A 17,395-nucleotide genomic window follows, 5' to 3' on the forward strand; every position below is an offset into this window, starting at 1 on the left:
TACTACCATCCAGAACGGGAACAATGTTCCGGATACTACCACCCAGAACGGGAACAACGTTCCGGATACTACCATCCAGAACGGGAACAATGTTCCGGATACTACCACCCAGAACGGGAACAACGTTCCGGATACTACCATCCAGAACGGGAACAACGTTCTGGATACTACCATCCAGAACGGAAACAACGTTCTGGATACTACCATCCAGAACGGAAACAACGTTCTGGATACTACCATCCAGAACGGAAACAACGTTCTGGATACTACCACCCAGAACGGGAACAACGTTCTGGATACTACCATCCAGAACGGAAACAACGTTCTGGATACTACCATCCAGAACGGGAACAATGTTCCGGATACTACCACCCAGAACGGGAACAACGTTCCGGATACTACCATCCAGAACGGGAACAACGTTCTGGATACTACCATCCAGAACGGAAACAACGTTCTGGATACTACCACCCAGAACGGGAACAACGTTCTGGATACTACCATCCAGAACGGAAACAACGTTCTGGATACTACCATCCAGAACGGGAACAACGTTCCGGATACTACCATCCAGAACGGGAACAATGTTCCGGATACTACCACCCAGAACGGGAACAACGTTCCGGATACTACCATCCAGAACGGGAACAATGTTCCGGATACTACCATCCAGAACGGGAACAACGTTCCGGATACTACCATCCAGAACGGGAACAATGTTCCGGATACTACCATCCAGAACGGGAACAACGTTCCGGATACTACCATCCAGAACGGGAACAACGTTCCGGATACTACCACCCAGAACGGGAACAACGTTCTGGATACTACCATCCAGAACGGGAACAACGTTCCGGATACTACCATCCAGAACGGGAACAACGTTCTGGATACTACCATCCAGAACGGGAACAATGTTCCGGATACTACCATCCAGAACGGGAACAACGTTCCGGATACTACCACCCAGAACGGGAACAACGTTCTGGATACTACCATCCAGAACGGGAACAACGTTCTGGATACTACCACCCAGAACGGGAACAACGTTCTGGATACTACCATCCAGAACGGGAACAATGTTCCGGATACTACCATCCAGAACGGGAACAATGTTCCGGATACTACCACCCAGAACGGGAACAACGTTCCGGATACTACCATCCAGAACGGGAACAACGTTCCGGATACTACCATCCAGAACGGGAACAACGTTCCGGATACTACCATCCAGAACGGGAACAACGTTCCGGATACTACCATCCAGAACGGGAACAACGTTCTGGATACTACCATCCAGAACGGGAACAACGTTCCGGATACTACCATCCAGAACGGGAACAACGTTCTGGATACTACCATCCAGAACGGGAACAATGTTCCGGATACTACTGGATACTACTGTACTACCACTGTGGATTCATGACCAGCTAGACCATCGGCTGGAAATCCCAGTATGTCTGGAAATCCCAGTATGGCTGGAAATGAGCTGCTTGGCGGAGGTCTGCACTCGAGTGTTTTTCTCGTGTTCAGTATTCGGGACTGGGCTGATCCTCCAGATTATGAAGAATTTCATGGAGACTTCACATGTTTCTTTCTTTGGTATCATTTGCAAACATCATGCAGAAACCATCCAGTTCCTCATGAGACAAAATTACACATGTGGCAGCAATCATGTCTGTTTTCATTGTTCCTCCTGCAGCATTGTGTTTCCTTGCTGCCCTCATCAGCCATTTGTTCTTTTTCCCACGCTGCTGAATGCCAGTGTGGCTACAAACACACACACACACGGCTTATCAGAACAATGCTTCAAATAGTTGCATAGTCTCATCACAAGGGCATGTCGCACAAGAGGATGTGAGTGTGTTTGCACGCATGTGTGTGCTGTGCATGTGAGTGTGTCACATTATGCAGCTGTTACCTGCAAGCTCTGCTAGATTTGACAATGACCCATCTCAGGCAGCTCATCCATTTTGCTCCCCATTGTTTGGCTGGCTAAGTTTAGTTCAGCGCTCGAGGAGGTTTTCACCAACTATTACTGATCATAACAATACATATCATATCACTTCATCTGGGCTAATGGACAGAAATATGTAGAAATCTAAAAAGCCAGTTTGGGAGCTGGCTTTTTAGATTAAATTAAAAATAAATAAATAAATTTTTAAAAAAAAAGCTTAAGTAAATTTTATCCTGCTGATGACTAAACTTCCACTCCTGAAATAATAAACTTCTGATAATGAAGTTTAAAAAATAATGCAGCTTTTTAAATAGGTAGCTTGTCCAAAATTCACTTTTTATCATTTATAGTAAACTTTGTTTATTTTTCATGTGGAACGATAAGCTTAAGAGGGTTTTTTTATCTGATGCAATAGAGTCCATTTATGTAGTAAATCATATTTATTAGATTTTAGTCAATATTATTGTCATATATCACATAAAAAGGCAGATGGAAGGATGCTGCATGGGTTCACTGCTTAAGGATTTATACACCTTTATAAGCATTTTATTGCACCAGTTATTTATTTATTTATTCATTTATTTATTTATTCATTCATTTATTTAATCAAATAGCACAGACCAAAGTGACAGTAACAAATCAAACTAGTATTTTTAAATGAAGCCATGAGTTAATGCAGTGTTTTGCAACCCAGGTCCTCAGGCCCTCTCCCTGCATGTTTTAGGCATGTTCCTCGTCCAAAACGCCTGAGTCAGCTTACTGAACTTTCTCATGGAGACATTTGCAGCCTGTTGACAAGACCTTTATTTCCTTCAGGTGTGTTAAAGCAGGTTTCTCTATAAAACATGCAGGGCAGGGGGTCCTGAGGACCTGGGTTGGGAAACACTAAGTTAATGAATGAAAAGTCAGAGTATGCTGTGTTCTCTGCATGCTCAGAAGACAAAATCATCAATGCAGAATGGAAAAAAACATCAAATAAAACACTTCAATAACACATAGATCCATTAAGAATGACTGTAGGTCGCTGCTCAGCTGGAACAGAAAGGATTTAGCACATCTCTGGCTGCTCTGTTGTACATAACATCATGTCTTATTTTGTATTCATGTAAATATGATGTTCTGACTTGTACCGGCTGAGACAAATATGGAATCACAGGGTTCACTGGCTGTTCCTCAAAGTGACTCACAGTAAACACTCTGCAGCTTCATGTCCCAACATGATTTCCACACTCAACCTGCTGCTGTCCCACCCATGTCCTCGTGACAGGCTACATCACGCCGAAGTAAACACTGGAAGAAAACAAAGAAAGAATAAGTTCCTTTGACCTTAATGCTTACTTTTTGTCTCCATCGTAGCCAAAACGCTCCTCCGCTGTGGCAGCTGGCAGATTATCTGACTTCCTTTCTGTGATTGTCTGTTATGTCTGTGTGGAGATGGTGAGAAACTGAGCGCTCTGGTTTGAACTTCAGGTTGTCACAACACACCAGAGATGCACTGCACTCCCCAGTTCCCTCCAGAAATAACTGCACTTTCCCACAAGCCCACGTTCCAGGTTTACCGCTGCTGTGAGGTTTTAAACTCCTCCATCACACCAAATAAATGCAAACATTTCCCAAACTTCTTCCTCAATTCATCAACCTTCTTTTTTTGTTTAATCTTCCACACACTCATGCATGGACTGACACAACGTTTTCATCCACTGGGCGCCATGACACCAACCTCAGGCCCTCCTTTGGCAAGCAAACTCCTCCAAAGTGGCGCTCAAGCAAACGCTGAGTCACAGCCTGGGCATGTCTGCCTCAACCACAACGCTCCTTTAAACAAATCACCCCCTTACACACACACACTTCATCTCAATTACACACAGCCAGATAACAAAGAGAGAAGCCCCTGAGACAAAGCGGGTGGGAAGGAAGGACGTAAAGAGGCGGAGGTTCCTTTTCACTCAGCAGAAACCGACAGGCTGTTGAACACACGTGTGCTTTTGTCTTCTCTGCGGTCAGAGGTTGAAACTGACCACCACATCCTGCTCCTGTGTCAACACACATGCAGGGGCAACACCATACGGAACATACTGGTTCACTGTGGTTCCACTGCACCCGTATATGACACGGTGTTGATGTGTGAAGCTTTGTAGGCTGCTTTACAGACTCAGTTCCACACAGAGCAGCTTTAATGCAGATATTTGCACATGGAAAACTGATTATTACACACAAACACCCCCCCTACAGGAGAAATCACCAAAAATATCTTTGAGTTGAGACTCAAAGATGGACCAGCTGGCAGGAAGTCCTGAAGTGGAATCATCTAGGCCATCCACGTCGGTGTGTTTGATCTGAAATGACATCTTACCACCTCTCCCTGCTGATTCACACAGGCTGCAGGAGCTCAGTGATACACTTCCAGTGTTTGCTACTGTCAGTCTGCAGCGAGCAGCCTGGACTGAGTGAGTCAGGCGGCTGGCAGGGTGAGGCTGTGGTCAGGACGGTGAAGGAGCACCGAGTGGGGAGTGTCAGGGTGATAAGAGAACCCAACCTCAGTAATCATATCAAAGAGCATCAGATACCATTTTCATTATTGCTCAGTAGTACCTCCAGATGTCTCCAGAGAATCTTCTTTCTTTTACATATATGCAGTTAAAATGTTGTCCCAGTTTTTAACAACAGTAAATCAGGATTAAAGTTAGTGTCCACACACCCTAGAGATCAACTAATTTAGCAGGATCGATGTTGTCTGACAATTAAAAAGCAGTAAATTCTGACAGAATGTGAAACTCAGTTTTATACATTTTCTCACCTGTTGCTCCTCGTGGAAAACACACCTCAGCTGTGTTTCCTTACATCCTAAAGTAAAAGCTGCTGCACTTAAAAGCTGTCAACTCATCTTATTTGTTGTTGTATCTGGTGACCTCTCAGCTCTCTGAATGGAAACTGTGCGGGGACTGTTTGGGTGCTTTTGACGTGCAGGCACAGTTGAGTTCATGTAAAATCTAACTGAGCTGGAACACCTTCAGTCCAGGGATTAGCTTTTAAAGGAATCACAAGGGTAAGGTGGATCAGAATCTTCTCATTTTAAGGGAATGAATAACTAGTTAGAAAAAGTTGGAAACTAGACCAGAACATTTAAAAATCCCACTGAAGTCAGGGTGATGTTTACGCACGCCCTCTCAGCCTATTTCTGCACATATCTGATCAATCTAATCTTGTATGGAATCATTTGATGCACAGTGGGCAAATATTTGGACTGACTCCACAGTAGGATGTGGATTACCAGTTAACATGGAGGCAGTGTAAGTAGATCCACGTTAGGAGTTCCTCCCCACTCTGCGCCACGGTTTCCGCCCACACTCAGACTTTAGTTTCTCTTCTGGCATCTGTTCATGCATTCCCTGGCCATCTGACGTCAAGAGGGCAGGGCTGAGGCCGAAGCAGACTGTGGTATAAATCAGCCCCTCTCTGGCAACTTCATTCATTCGCAACCTCACTTTGGATTAATCTCCTCCTCCTCCCGCGGAGAGGCTCCTTCCTCGGGCTCCCCGGACCACGCAGTGGGAAAGCAAGAGGTTCAAAACTTCAGCCAGACTAAAACAATGAAAATGTCAGCGGCGGAGATCTGCCAGGTTCTCAAGGAAGGAGAGCTGGAGAAGAGGAGCGACAACCTGCTCCAGTTCTGGAAGAGAAAGACGTGCGTCCTGACCACGGACAGCCTCAACATTTACCCCGACACGCAGAAGCGCTCCAAGGCCAAGGAGCTCAAACTGCAGTCCATCAAGAAGGTGGACTGCGTGGAGCGCACCGGGAAATTCGTCTACTTCACCATAGTAACCACGGACAATAAGGAGATCGACTTCCGGTGCTCCGGCGAGGAGAACTGCTGGAACGCAGTGATCACCATGGCGCTGATCGATTACCAGAACAGAGAGGCCATCCAGCACTTTAAAACGCGCCAGGACACCGAGAGCGCGTCTCCGGGCCAGCAAGAGAGGCGCATGGCTAGGGCGCCGTGAGCCGCGCGCGCGGGGACACCGGGACTGCACTGCTCCTTATATGGTGAGAGACGCACGCGGACACTCCGCGTGAATGCCACTGTGACTTATCCAAACTAAATATAAAGTTGATACTAAGAGAGTTTGTCTCCTGCAGCGTCGTTAAGGACCACTGAGAGGACCAAAGGGAGGACGAGCTCGTCCAGGTCCAGAGATGAAGGACTGTTCGGAACTGAGATCCGAATTCAGACAGACAGACTTCCAGAAGCTCCAAACAGGACTGAACTCTTGAGCTGTCAACTTTTTCATGCCTGCTCTCCAGGGAGGAGTGACTCCCCAAACCCACCGTGTTAATTTATTAGTCCAGGATATGGTGTTACTGGCAAACAGCTTGTTTTGTTTAAATTATTTACTGTTTCAGAGTGTGTCATTGTGTATTTATTTTGAATAAAAATCCATTTGTTTTTTTTGGCATAACTTCGCCCTCTTCATCTGCTTTAATGTTTGTCATATTCTGATGGGAATCTGGATCCTGTGTGACAGTCAGGGAGACCTTCCAGCAGCATTTCTTCTTAATACCAGAAGTGTCACCATAAAAAGGGTGTGGACAGCCGGAAAGTCCTTTTCCTCCTGCTGTCAGGTGGAATGTGGCTCTTTAGGTTTCAGGCTTGACTCATAACTGATAAGCAGATGCAATCAGCAGCAGCGCCAACTTAAAAGACTCCCCGGTGTGTCTGAACACACCTGCTTTCAAGGTGTGGAAGGTTTATTACTCCAGATGGAATCTGCTGACATGACAATGGAGAAAAAGGTGTTTATTAAAACTTTTTTTTTTTTAAATGGTTGTGATTGTCTTGTTTTGACTTTAGGCCATGTTTAGTTCACATTTATCAGTTCCAGACAGAATTGAGGAACAAAGCACAAGAAATGAGTTTTACTGGCTTGTTGCCACCTACTTGTAAGTTTTAATCCCATTTAGAGCCATTAAAACCAGCAACAAAACCTTTACTAGACATTAAAAAGTTGCAATAAACTGTAAATCAGAATGTGAGGAAGAAAAGCTGCTGATATATAAACTATGTTTAGTGTATTATCATAAATATTTCCTTTGTAAAAGCTGCTTTTAAACATGTTTTAAGATGAAGATTAAGAAAGTTTTGGTGAGAAAAGTGAAACTCAGAATACATCTACACTAAAATTCAGCTCAGGTAATAATAATCAAATTTACATGAACATTTTAAATATATGCAGACATGATCTGTCAGTCTGGGAAGGTCTCAAAAGGAGTTTGCTCCATGGGAATAAACTTAAAATCCAATCTTCTCACTAATATGTGCCGCTGAGGATTTTGTGGAGTGGAAGTGTGTTAAAAGCACCAAATGTCCAGAGGTCAGAGGTGACAGAGAGCTGAATCTCCGGACTCCGCTCCATCCCGTCCGTGTGTGAAGCTTTGAAGTGGGATCACGCTACAATGAACGCATCAAAGCCTTGATCTGTGGGAGTATTACAGGAGCGGACGGGCCTTCTTTCTAAAAATACTGCTTCACAAATTGGCACCACGTTAATCTCTCTCACACACACACACACACACACACACCTTTGGCCTCTGAGCCAAGGGCCACACAGGGGCTTGTGTCATCAGAGCTGCCAGTGACCCACCAGGAGGGTTTTTAGATGATATCCTGCTGGTTCTGAACCGCATGTGTTCAAGCAGGTCTAAACTGTGAATCTTAGGTTTAAGAAGCTGCTGGATGTTTGGTCGGATGATATAAAGTCGTCTTCCTCACTGGAGAGGACACACACCATGATCCAGACAAAACACACACACACACACACACACACACACTGATCTCAGCCTGCATAAACATCCTGTGACGCAGCACGACGCACACTCAGGCCACAGTTCGTCATAATGTGAACGTAGCGCCACATTTCATAAACGGAGAGGATGAGAAAGAGTGGACGTCAAGGCCTCACATCTTCAGTTTTTCTTTCCAACAAGGAGCTGAACAGGAAGTCGTAAGTCATTCAGAGGCGTTTGGAATAAACAGAAGAAGCCGCGCTGATTAGATGAAGCAGGGTGTTGTCAGGTGAAGGTCAGAGAAAACCTGTTCCAAAGCATGTAATCGTTCAGATAAACTTAACATTCCTCCCACGCAAACTCTTTCACATCTTTAACGGCCAGAAGTCAGTCATCTTTATAGTGATCTGAGTCATCTTTATGATCATCTAGCAAGCAAATAAATGGTTTTACTCTCTGGCTGTAAATGTATATATATATATATATATATATATATATATATATATATATATATATATATATATATATATATATATATATATATATATATATATATATATATATATGTATATATATGTATATATGTATAGCTTTGTTCCTTTTAAGGTCTGACTCAGAGTGATCCAACCACTGCTTCATGTATCTGAGTTTGAAGAGTTTGAACACATCTCTCAGTTTGAAAATACCGGTATGTAAAACCCCTGAAAATCTGCTTCCTTGGTCCACTCTGACTGGTGAATCTGCTTCATTTTGAGAGGACTTATACAGACATCACATCCCTCTTCATACAACAAACAGATTCTGTTTTATATTTAAGTTATTCTGTCGTCATCTGTCATTATTCATGCATTTTCTTCTAAAATGATTCTAAACATTACACTGAGCCAATTCATCAGTCTCATAATCAGGCATACATCAGGTTTTAATCATTTAAGTATCATTTAAGTCATTTTTTATATACATATTTCTTCAAGTTTTTATGATGTGAAGTTCCAAAAAGTGCATAAAAATGATGATACAGTCAGTGTAGTCACTCATATCTGATAATATAGAGTTAATTCTGACCATACTGTTATATATTTGTGGTTTAGCACCTGTAGCTATGCAACACAGACTCTCATCAGGTAGGAAAAGATGTCATCATTTCTCCTAGAATTTGGAAAGTTAAAGAGTCTCTGTTTTGTAGATGTTGCCTCAGTCTCTAATTATAGAAAGTTGTGATTCAGACTGTGAAATTTTTCCTCCATTTAAGGACTTGCTTTGACCTTTAAAGCCCATTAAGAGCCTGACAGGACAAGTTTGAGCCACTTCAAGTTTGCTCAGGTGTGCGTCATGACTCATCACTAGACACGAATGCTTCCCGTAAGCCCGTTCAGCGCAGAAAGCTCTATCTTTGCCTTTGTTTTGTGTCATTTCCTCTCTAGCTTTTCCCCGTCAGTCCAACCTGACGCCACAAGGACACAACACTGTTACTTCATGTAAATAAAAAGCTTCTAAACCCAAACAGCAGAGAACAGGAGGCGAGGCCTGTGGAGATGGGTTCTGCCTGATCTGCGTCGCTCCACCAGCATCAGTGATGACTTGTAAATGTGCAGTGGGATGAAAAGATTGGCAGCGGCGCATCGTATGATCTGCTTTTTCATGCCCTCTGAATGGGATCGTCTCAGAGAGGTGCTATTCTTGTTTCACCAGAAAGAGCCTTTGTGGGAATCTGCACTGTGACGCATGACTCAGGTGAGTGAATACCTGTGCACATACTTCTGCAAACCCTCAGGTCATGGTAAAGTCATCAGATTTTCACAGGAAAACCCAACTTTTCGAGCTGAACTGCAAGAAGAGAGTGTCTGACCCTCCATCAGCTCCTCGTAGGTGGACACTGACTCCCATTCCTTCACCCAAATAAAGGTCATCTGACTCCCAGATCTGGTCTTGTGGATAAAAATGGAAGAATTCACTCCTTATTATCCACAAAGGCGTCATTCCTGTGATTGTCTGCTGCCATGGCAACCATGTTTGTTGCCTATCTGACATGAATTTCTATCTGCTGAGTCACATGGGGAAAAGGTTCCCAGATCCGCATCCTCAGTTCCCTGTCTCCATACCTCCATTGTGTCCATTAAGCAGAGAGAGAGAGAGAGAGACAGAGAGCACGGGACATCATTTCCTCAGTAGAATTTAATATCAGTCTACATCCAGACAACGACTGCCATTGCATGGATACAAGCAGACTCAACAAAGATAAAAATGATCATTACTTCTCACTGAAAAAGGTTCTTTCTACTGAAGAATCTCTGGACTGTGACACCATATGTATCTGGGACACATGTGAGCATTTCACATACATCAGTGCATAGCCTTACAGCAAACATGCAGCACATACAACACACTAGCAGGGGGTGCACCGCCGAGCGGGGGGATCATGTTGCTGAAGAACCAGCTGTCCGGATAGAAGCCTCAGACAGAGCGAGGAGACGCTGTCAGGAATGTCTACAAGGCAGTGAGGGGGCGGAAGGCCGAGGACGAAAGAGCTCTGCATGCCTTCAGGAAGCGGGCCGCACACAGATCAGCGACCCAAACTCAGAATCAAAAGGGGTTGCTGTGGGTTCAGCTTTGTCCGGGACTTTAAAGTACAAAGATGTGAACCATCTTGTGTCCATCTTTTGGTGTGTTTTAACAACAATGCTGACGTGTAACAAATCAGGTCTTTATCATCCGCTGACACCAAAAAAAGCTGCAACGCTTTAAAATGTAAATATAGAAATGTTTAAAATGTGAGTGTTAACAAACTCGTTCTTTAATAACTCCGTTTGGAATCCGTAAAGAGTGACTGGAAGCGAATGTTACTCAGTTCATGTCTCCTTTTTAGTAACTTTTACTTTAAAATGCAGCAAATGCTGTCATTTAACCCTCTGACCCCAACCCACTGTCAACAGGTTGGTTAAGCACCTGGACTCTTTCTAAGGAACAATAATACACACCAATCGGCCCAGGTTTACCATGGGGGGGGTTTGATCCATCCGGTTGGTTATCAGATGTCAGGTGTTGGTAGTAGCAGGAGAGTCCAGACTCCTCTCACCCCCTGATCCGACCCGTCAACACCCTGATAAGGTCTATTCAGAGTCCTGGAATATTTGAACCTTCAGGCGCAGCTGTGTGGGTTTCATCCTGGTCACAGTCTGTGACAGAAAACAATAAATGTCACTAATATTTGTGCAAAAACTGACTGCAAACTCATTTAATTGCTGAAGTTATCCAGGTTAAACCATTTTTAGACTGTCTGAGTCACATGACTGACAGGAATGAACAGAAATCCCACTCTACTTATTTCAGGATTATTTTGGTTATATTCGAGTTTTGCTTTAAAAAATGCACATTTTAAAATAAAAAACCACGGCGAAAAAAACCCTCAGAGGTTATTTTTCCAGACTGTGATCACATCTGATAACAAAACTGTTTGCATGAGCGATTTCATTCAGACGAAGCACTCCTTCAGCATGTTAACAGCTCGCATTGGATGATTGGACTGTAAGCGCAGCAGCTGGAGTTCTGGTCTGGAGCTGCTCTGTATGGTCGGGAGTCTGATCATGGTCTAACTGGGCTCCTGAGGGGAGGTTCTATTACAAACACCTGTCTTGAGTGGGTGTGAGAAGTTATGACCACGTACAGATTACAATAACATTACATCTCCCAGTCGGGGCTGATGGAAGACATTACCTCCACGTCTCAGGGAAGTTCCTCTGCTGGTCTGGTTTGGGCTTCTTCTCTTAACTTTTCCCAGATTTGACATTCATCATGCAGCACAGCAGTAATAAATGCAGGGGTGCATTGATGGAAATGAACCATACCCACACAGTAAGCTCACTTAATGGGAAAGCCAAGGGACAAAGTGCCGCTGCCACCAAACACCAGCTGACCATGAGTTACTGCGAGTTCCATCTGATTGCTGGTGCAGCAACACGATCAGCTTGTCCTGACAGGTGAAACAAATAGCTGCAATAACGCGTAATGATGACCCAAGGTGCAGAGCCATTATCAGCGCAGATATTGTGCAAGAGGAGAGCAAGTGAAAGAAAAGATAGATGAGTGCATTAAGGGAGTGAAGGGGAAAATTCCGGCAGTGAGGTTATGTTATTACCGGTAGCAACAGAAGAGTTTGCCGAATGGAGATGAACGGATGTAGGAACTCTCCGGTGCCACACCAAAGCCAACAGCGAAACCGGATTGAATGGAGCCGTCCCTCATCTGGGATGCTGCACCCCTTCAACTCACCTCACATCTGCTCGTTTCTCAACAAGTCAAGCAACATCCATCAAAAGACCAGTCTGAAAGCAGTGTTCTATATCTGCCTGAAGGCCGAATGACAGGTTCCCCAAAAAGCTTTCAGTATTTTACAGGATTTTATTATTTGTGTTTAAAGTCCTACATGGAGATGGAACTAGTCATTCCCAAATCTGGGATGAAAAACCAAGAACAGCATGGCGTTTCTGTTGCTGTTCCCTGTTTGTGGAACTGTTTTCCCATCAGCATTACATCAGCAAAGACTTTAACTGCTTTGAACATCTTATTAAAGACTGATTTTTATTTACTGACTGTGAGTTTTAGTTAACATGTGACACTTTTTTATTCACCTTCTCAAGCTGACATGTTTGACACACAGTTTCTGAGACATTTGCATCACTTTATAGTAAAAACTTCAACACAATCCTGAAGAACATGACCTGATACTTGTCTCCTGCATGTCCCCCGACAGGTTGCAGGAAGTAGAATATCATACTTTAATAATTCTGACACATCACATGGTAATAAATGGTTAATATTCCCCAAAATTGTAATTTTAGTTGAATATTTTGTGCCAAACAAAGAATTCAAGTTAATAAAATTAGCCTTTCTTACCATTTTTTTCATTTTTAAGGGGTTAATATTGTTTTAGACTGTTGCTTGGAATAGTTTGACTTGATGTGAAGCGCTTTGGTTGTTTTTAAATGTGAGTGACCTTGTTTTATATAAAAGTAAATAAAAGTAAAGTCATGCAGTGTCACTCTGTCTTTATTTATGTTTTAGATTATAAGTGTAATAAATGTCTGTGAAATTTAAGAGAAACCACAAATATCAATTAGCTTGATATTTTTATTTACTTGATTTCTACACTGAAAAGATTCTTTCATCTTCCCCAAATCTCTGCAGTTGTGTCCGTTTTCTAGAAAACTTTCAGGGAACACTGGATTTTACCAGACACTCAGTTGTGAAACTGAAAACTGATTGTAAATATCCGTTAATGTGTTTCTCGGTCTGATGAGAAGATGAGCTGGAAATCCCCGTTGCAAAAGTCCAGGTTCTCATAGACAATGCCTTCCTGCATTCCCAGATCCTGCTTCGTCTCTCTGCACGGCTCCGGCTCCCTGATCACTTCAACAGCGCGTTATTGAGCCAGCAGCAAATGTCTCCATCAGTCATAGCAAGACCCAGCGGAGGTCTACTGTCCAAAGACACAGAGTATAATCGCTGCTGATCGGGGTGTGGGCTTCTGGATCCGAGGCTGATGTGGAGCCTGTGTGGGTTCATGTGTGGGTGGAAGGAAGACACGATGGTTTAAACTTCAGGAAATTGACAGAAACACCAAGTTTTACATGTTTCTCTGATTCAGGGTTACTCATTCCGGTCTGAGAGCTCCAAACCAGCTGTTTTCCACTTTCCTTGCTTCAACACAACCGAATCAAATGAAATGAATCTCACAGCCAATCAGGATCTCTGCAATGACTCATTCATTTGAGTCCGGCATGTTGGAGCAGAAAACATGGAAAACCTGCTGGATTGCAGCTCTTGTAGGACTAGAATGAGTAAACCTGCTCTGTTTTCTTTATGTTATCAACTAGTTAAGTGTTTTAGTGTAAGCACCTGGGCAGAACTAATCCCTCTCTCTCTCCTCTGCTCTACCTGGGCTCGCTGCTGACTCTGGGTTCACGGCTTCTGCCAACAGGTAATCAGGACGAGTTGCATTATGAAAGACACTCCTGCTTACCTAGAGGGAGAGCTGATCTGGGAGCAAGCAGGGTGAAAGTGGCAAGGAGGACTGGCGGTTTAAATGATACTATTGTGATACTTTGTAAAGTTTGATAACTTTGAGTCTTTGTTAAGACTGTTGAAGGCCAGTCACTCACCCTGGTGGTCTTGGAGAAGTTTCCTTTTTTACCTTGTTTATACCTTGTACTCTGATTCCTCTCATCATTTTAGTACTTTTTAAATTTTAACTGTTTTATGTTTCTTTTAGTGTTGTCCTGCTGCTCTGAGCTACCTCTGCCTGCCTGATGGTCGAGGATGATTTTTAGACTGGATTGGATTTTAGTGGTTTTTGATTGCCAGTACTTTTAGCATCTTTATTGCTTCTTTGTGATTGTTTTGGTGTGTTCTGCACCAGGTAAAATCAGAATCATTACAGGTGGCAGTCAGGTACTCCGTCCTTTGTAATGCACAGGAGACAAATGTTTTATCATCAACTTGTCCTGTCTTGCTTGGCTTGCTGAAGTGCTCTGCCCAGGGGTGTCTTTACAAGGGAAGCTTAAGGGGGCCACTGCCCCTCTACTCATTTTGGTGTTACATTAACATAATCTATAAATTCATTTAATCCACTGGACATATCAGCTATGGTGACATTTTTTTTTCCATAAGAAAACAGCAGACAATCATCAGGAGCACCTACAGGAAGATAAAATGTATATCAATGTTTATGAGCATGCTACATTACAACTGTGGGTTTGTTTTGGTTCAGTAGTATTTTAAGACATTTAACTTAAGCAGGTGTTGAAGATTGAGTCATGGTGGTCGGACGGTCTGTAAATGTGTTTAAACCATATGATGAAACTCACATGGGGTTATTACAGGACATTATGAACGTGCACATTTGAGCGTAAGACAAGGCCATTAAGTACCAATGAAAACTCTTGTAATATTTCATACAAAAATGCCATTAAAAACTTTTTGTAGACTTAAAAACCAGAAGTAAAACATTTAGGGGGGGGTCAGAGACAAGGAAGCAAAGAAATGGCTCCGTTTAAGCAGGATGCTACATCACAAGACAGCCTGAGGTAATGATGGGATTTCTGATAAATGCCAACTAATCCATATAACACAGTGGCAGCATAGTTATGTGTTTCTGACTTCATGTGGTGTAACAGAGCTGCAATTTTCAGATTTAAACCCCTTAAAGCAGCAGGAAATGGGGAGAATAAAGACTGAACTGGGAGGAAATCCTGTTTTTCATGCCTCAAGGGTTTTTCCCAAGAAGCAATGGAAGTCAAAGCGCCTCTCTGTATGCACACAACCCAGAAACTGAGCACAGGGGCAACCTTTCGCCAAAGGTCGTATAGATTTATTGGCGGTCATCATTAATCAAATTAGACAGCATGTTTTAAATGCTGCACAAGCATACTTCAGCCATGTAAATGTAAGTTTTTACACACAAATGGGACCTTATTAATAGATTTCGTAGAGTTTCCTGTGAAAAATGTCAATTGAATATTTTTTTCTATCAACTGATGCTGTGAATTTGTTAAAGTTGCAGTGAAATATAAAGATTTCCAGGTAACTCATCTGGTTTCTTGATGTGATTTAGATGAAAACGACTTCCTCCTCAGACATAAGGCTCTTTCTGTGCCTAAAATCACTGATGGCTTTACTTCAGGCTAAACATGCACACTTTGAAAATGACTATAGGATTCATTTCTCTAGTTTATGCTATTTGAAAATGTCATTTTGCCCTCTTTTGCTCCAGACAGTAAGTCCCATGATGTCATCTCCTCTGGATGTCACTTCTAATAAATGCAGCTAATACAGCCATGCAGCTGTATGTTAAAAAAAAACACACACATCCTCAGATCCAATTGCTAAAACACGGCTGCATATGTCTGGTTTCGTCCCCAGGAGATCCATTGATATGTGTTTGCACCAGTCTAACGTGGGGATTTGGCTTGTGTGGGCTGTGGGAACAGAAGTGCACGGTGTAGGTTTACACCTCAACCCCAGCACAGAGACATGACTGCAGGAGAAATTAAGCCAGTGATCAGACCTTCACCTCTAAGGTTCAAACATTAAACATGGAAGACCAGATCCTTTCACATCCAATTTATTCCATGTGAAATTGAAATATTTAAGGATCTGATGTATGGCTCATGCACAAACCATGAGAATGCACACTAGCATGAACACCCAGGAGATGCTAACAGTCCACACACTCCCTGAAACAGAAACTCTTTTCTTCTTCCAGAGATCTGCAAGTGTTTGTACTCAGGGAGTTGAGTGTCTGCTATCTGAGCCAGAGGACAAGGGGAAGGGGCTGGAGCAAGGAAGGAGATGTTTGGAGGGTGCAGAGGACATGACGGGTGGGTGGATGCTTTGGTAATGAGTCACTGGAGCCTCCTTCAAAGCCAGTTCTCCAACCCCAACACCCGAGCATGGAGGTCCGCTGGAATCTGGGCCTACGGATGGACAAGCTGAGTGGGCAGGCCACATACAACACACACACACACACACACTTGTCTGACACACAAACACACATTTAATCCCCCTCTAACTAGGGTCAGGAGCTCGCCACAGAGGACATGGCCTCAGTGACAAAGACCTCTACTGTAGAAAATGTGAAGGCTGTATGGGCAGTGTGCAGTTGTCTGGACTCTGTGTGAGTGAAATGCAATTTATTATCTTTCCATAGTAAGCTTATGAAAATGTGATTTATTTTTCTGTGTGTAAGAACACAAACATTCAGATGCTTTGGTAGGTAAATGCTAAAAAAAAATGATCATGTAATAATGCAAAATAATTTAATTTAAGGGCCCTGCGATGGACTGGCGAGCTGTCCAGGGTGTACCCTGCCTGTCGCCCAAAGCCGGCTGGGATAGGCTCCAGCTTCCCCGCGACCCTGAATTGGATTAAGCGGTTCAGAAAATGAATGAATGAATGAATTTCATTTCATTTCATTTCATTTCATTAGCTGACAAAGAGACAAAAATACAAATGAAATATGATGAAATAAATAAATAATTGAATACACACTCCCTGTCATATCTACATCTGTTAAAGGCGTACGTATAGTATTACACACACATACACACACACACACACACATGCATGCAAACCCACCAGCTGTGACTTCATGTCACAGCTTTCACTCTCCTGTTCATTAGATCTCAAGCAGCTGTGAGAGTCGTATAAATGAGGGGAGAAGTACGGTGGCCTGGATGTACAAAACAATCAGACCTTTCAAAACACTGAAAAAGTTTGTCCCAGTTTAAAATGACAATAAAACTCTCTCTCTCTCTCTCTCTCTCTCTCACACACACACACACACACACACACACACACACACACACACAGAAAAAGCCATAACCAAACAAAATTGTACAAAATGACAAGACAAAAAGGTAACTGCAAGGAAAAACAAACAAATTTGATCCTTTAGGAAGCACCGTAAAAAACCACAACAGAAAACACACTGATAATGAAGATGATAACAAAACACCCCAACTCAACTAAAATAACAAAAAGAGTACTAAAAACCTAAAACACAGCATTTCATTAAATAAATGAATAAAAACACATTCCGCTGAGATGTTTCAGAAATAAGAACAAAAACATCAGCAAGATTTAAAAGCCAAAAAA

At 42.9% G+C, this 17,395-nt stretch overlaps 1 protein-coding gene across 1 annotated transcript; it reads left to right on the forward strand.

Moving 5' to 3' along the window:
• Positions 1-5,441: 5,441 nt before the first annotated feature.
• Positions 5,442-6,744, forward strand: phlda2 (pleckstrin homology-like domain, family A, member 2). Its single transcript, XM_079249631.1, has 2 exons — positions 5,442-6,007; positions 6,101-6,744. Exon 1 carries the CDS (start codon positions 5,548-5,550, stop codon positions 5,962-5,964), a length of 417 nt encoding a protein of 138 aa, XP_079105757.1. The 5' UTR covers positions 5,442-5,547; the 3' UTR covers positions 5,965-6,007; positions 6,101-6,744.
• The last annotated feature ends 10,651 nt before the right edge of the window (positions 6,745-17,395 follow it).

Source organism: Telmatherina bonti, assembly GCF_933228915.1.
Source record: "Telmatherina bonti genome assembly, chromosome: 2".
NCBI lineage: Eukaryota > Metazoa > Chordata > Actinopteri > Atheriniformes > Telmatherinidae > Telmatherina > Telmatherina bonti.

What these genes read in the sequence shown, in the direction of transcription:
- phlda2 (XM_079249631.1), top strand. Translation starts at nt 5,548, where the DNA reads ATGAAAATGTCAGCGGCGGAGATCTGCCAGGTTCTCAAGGAAGGAGAG.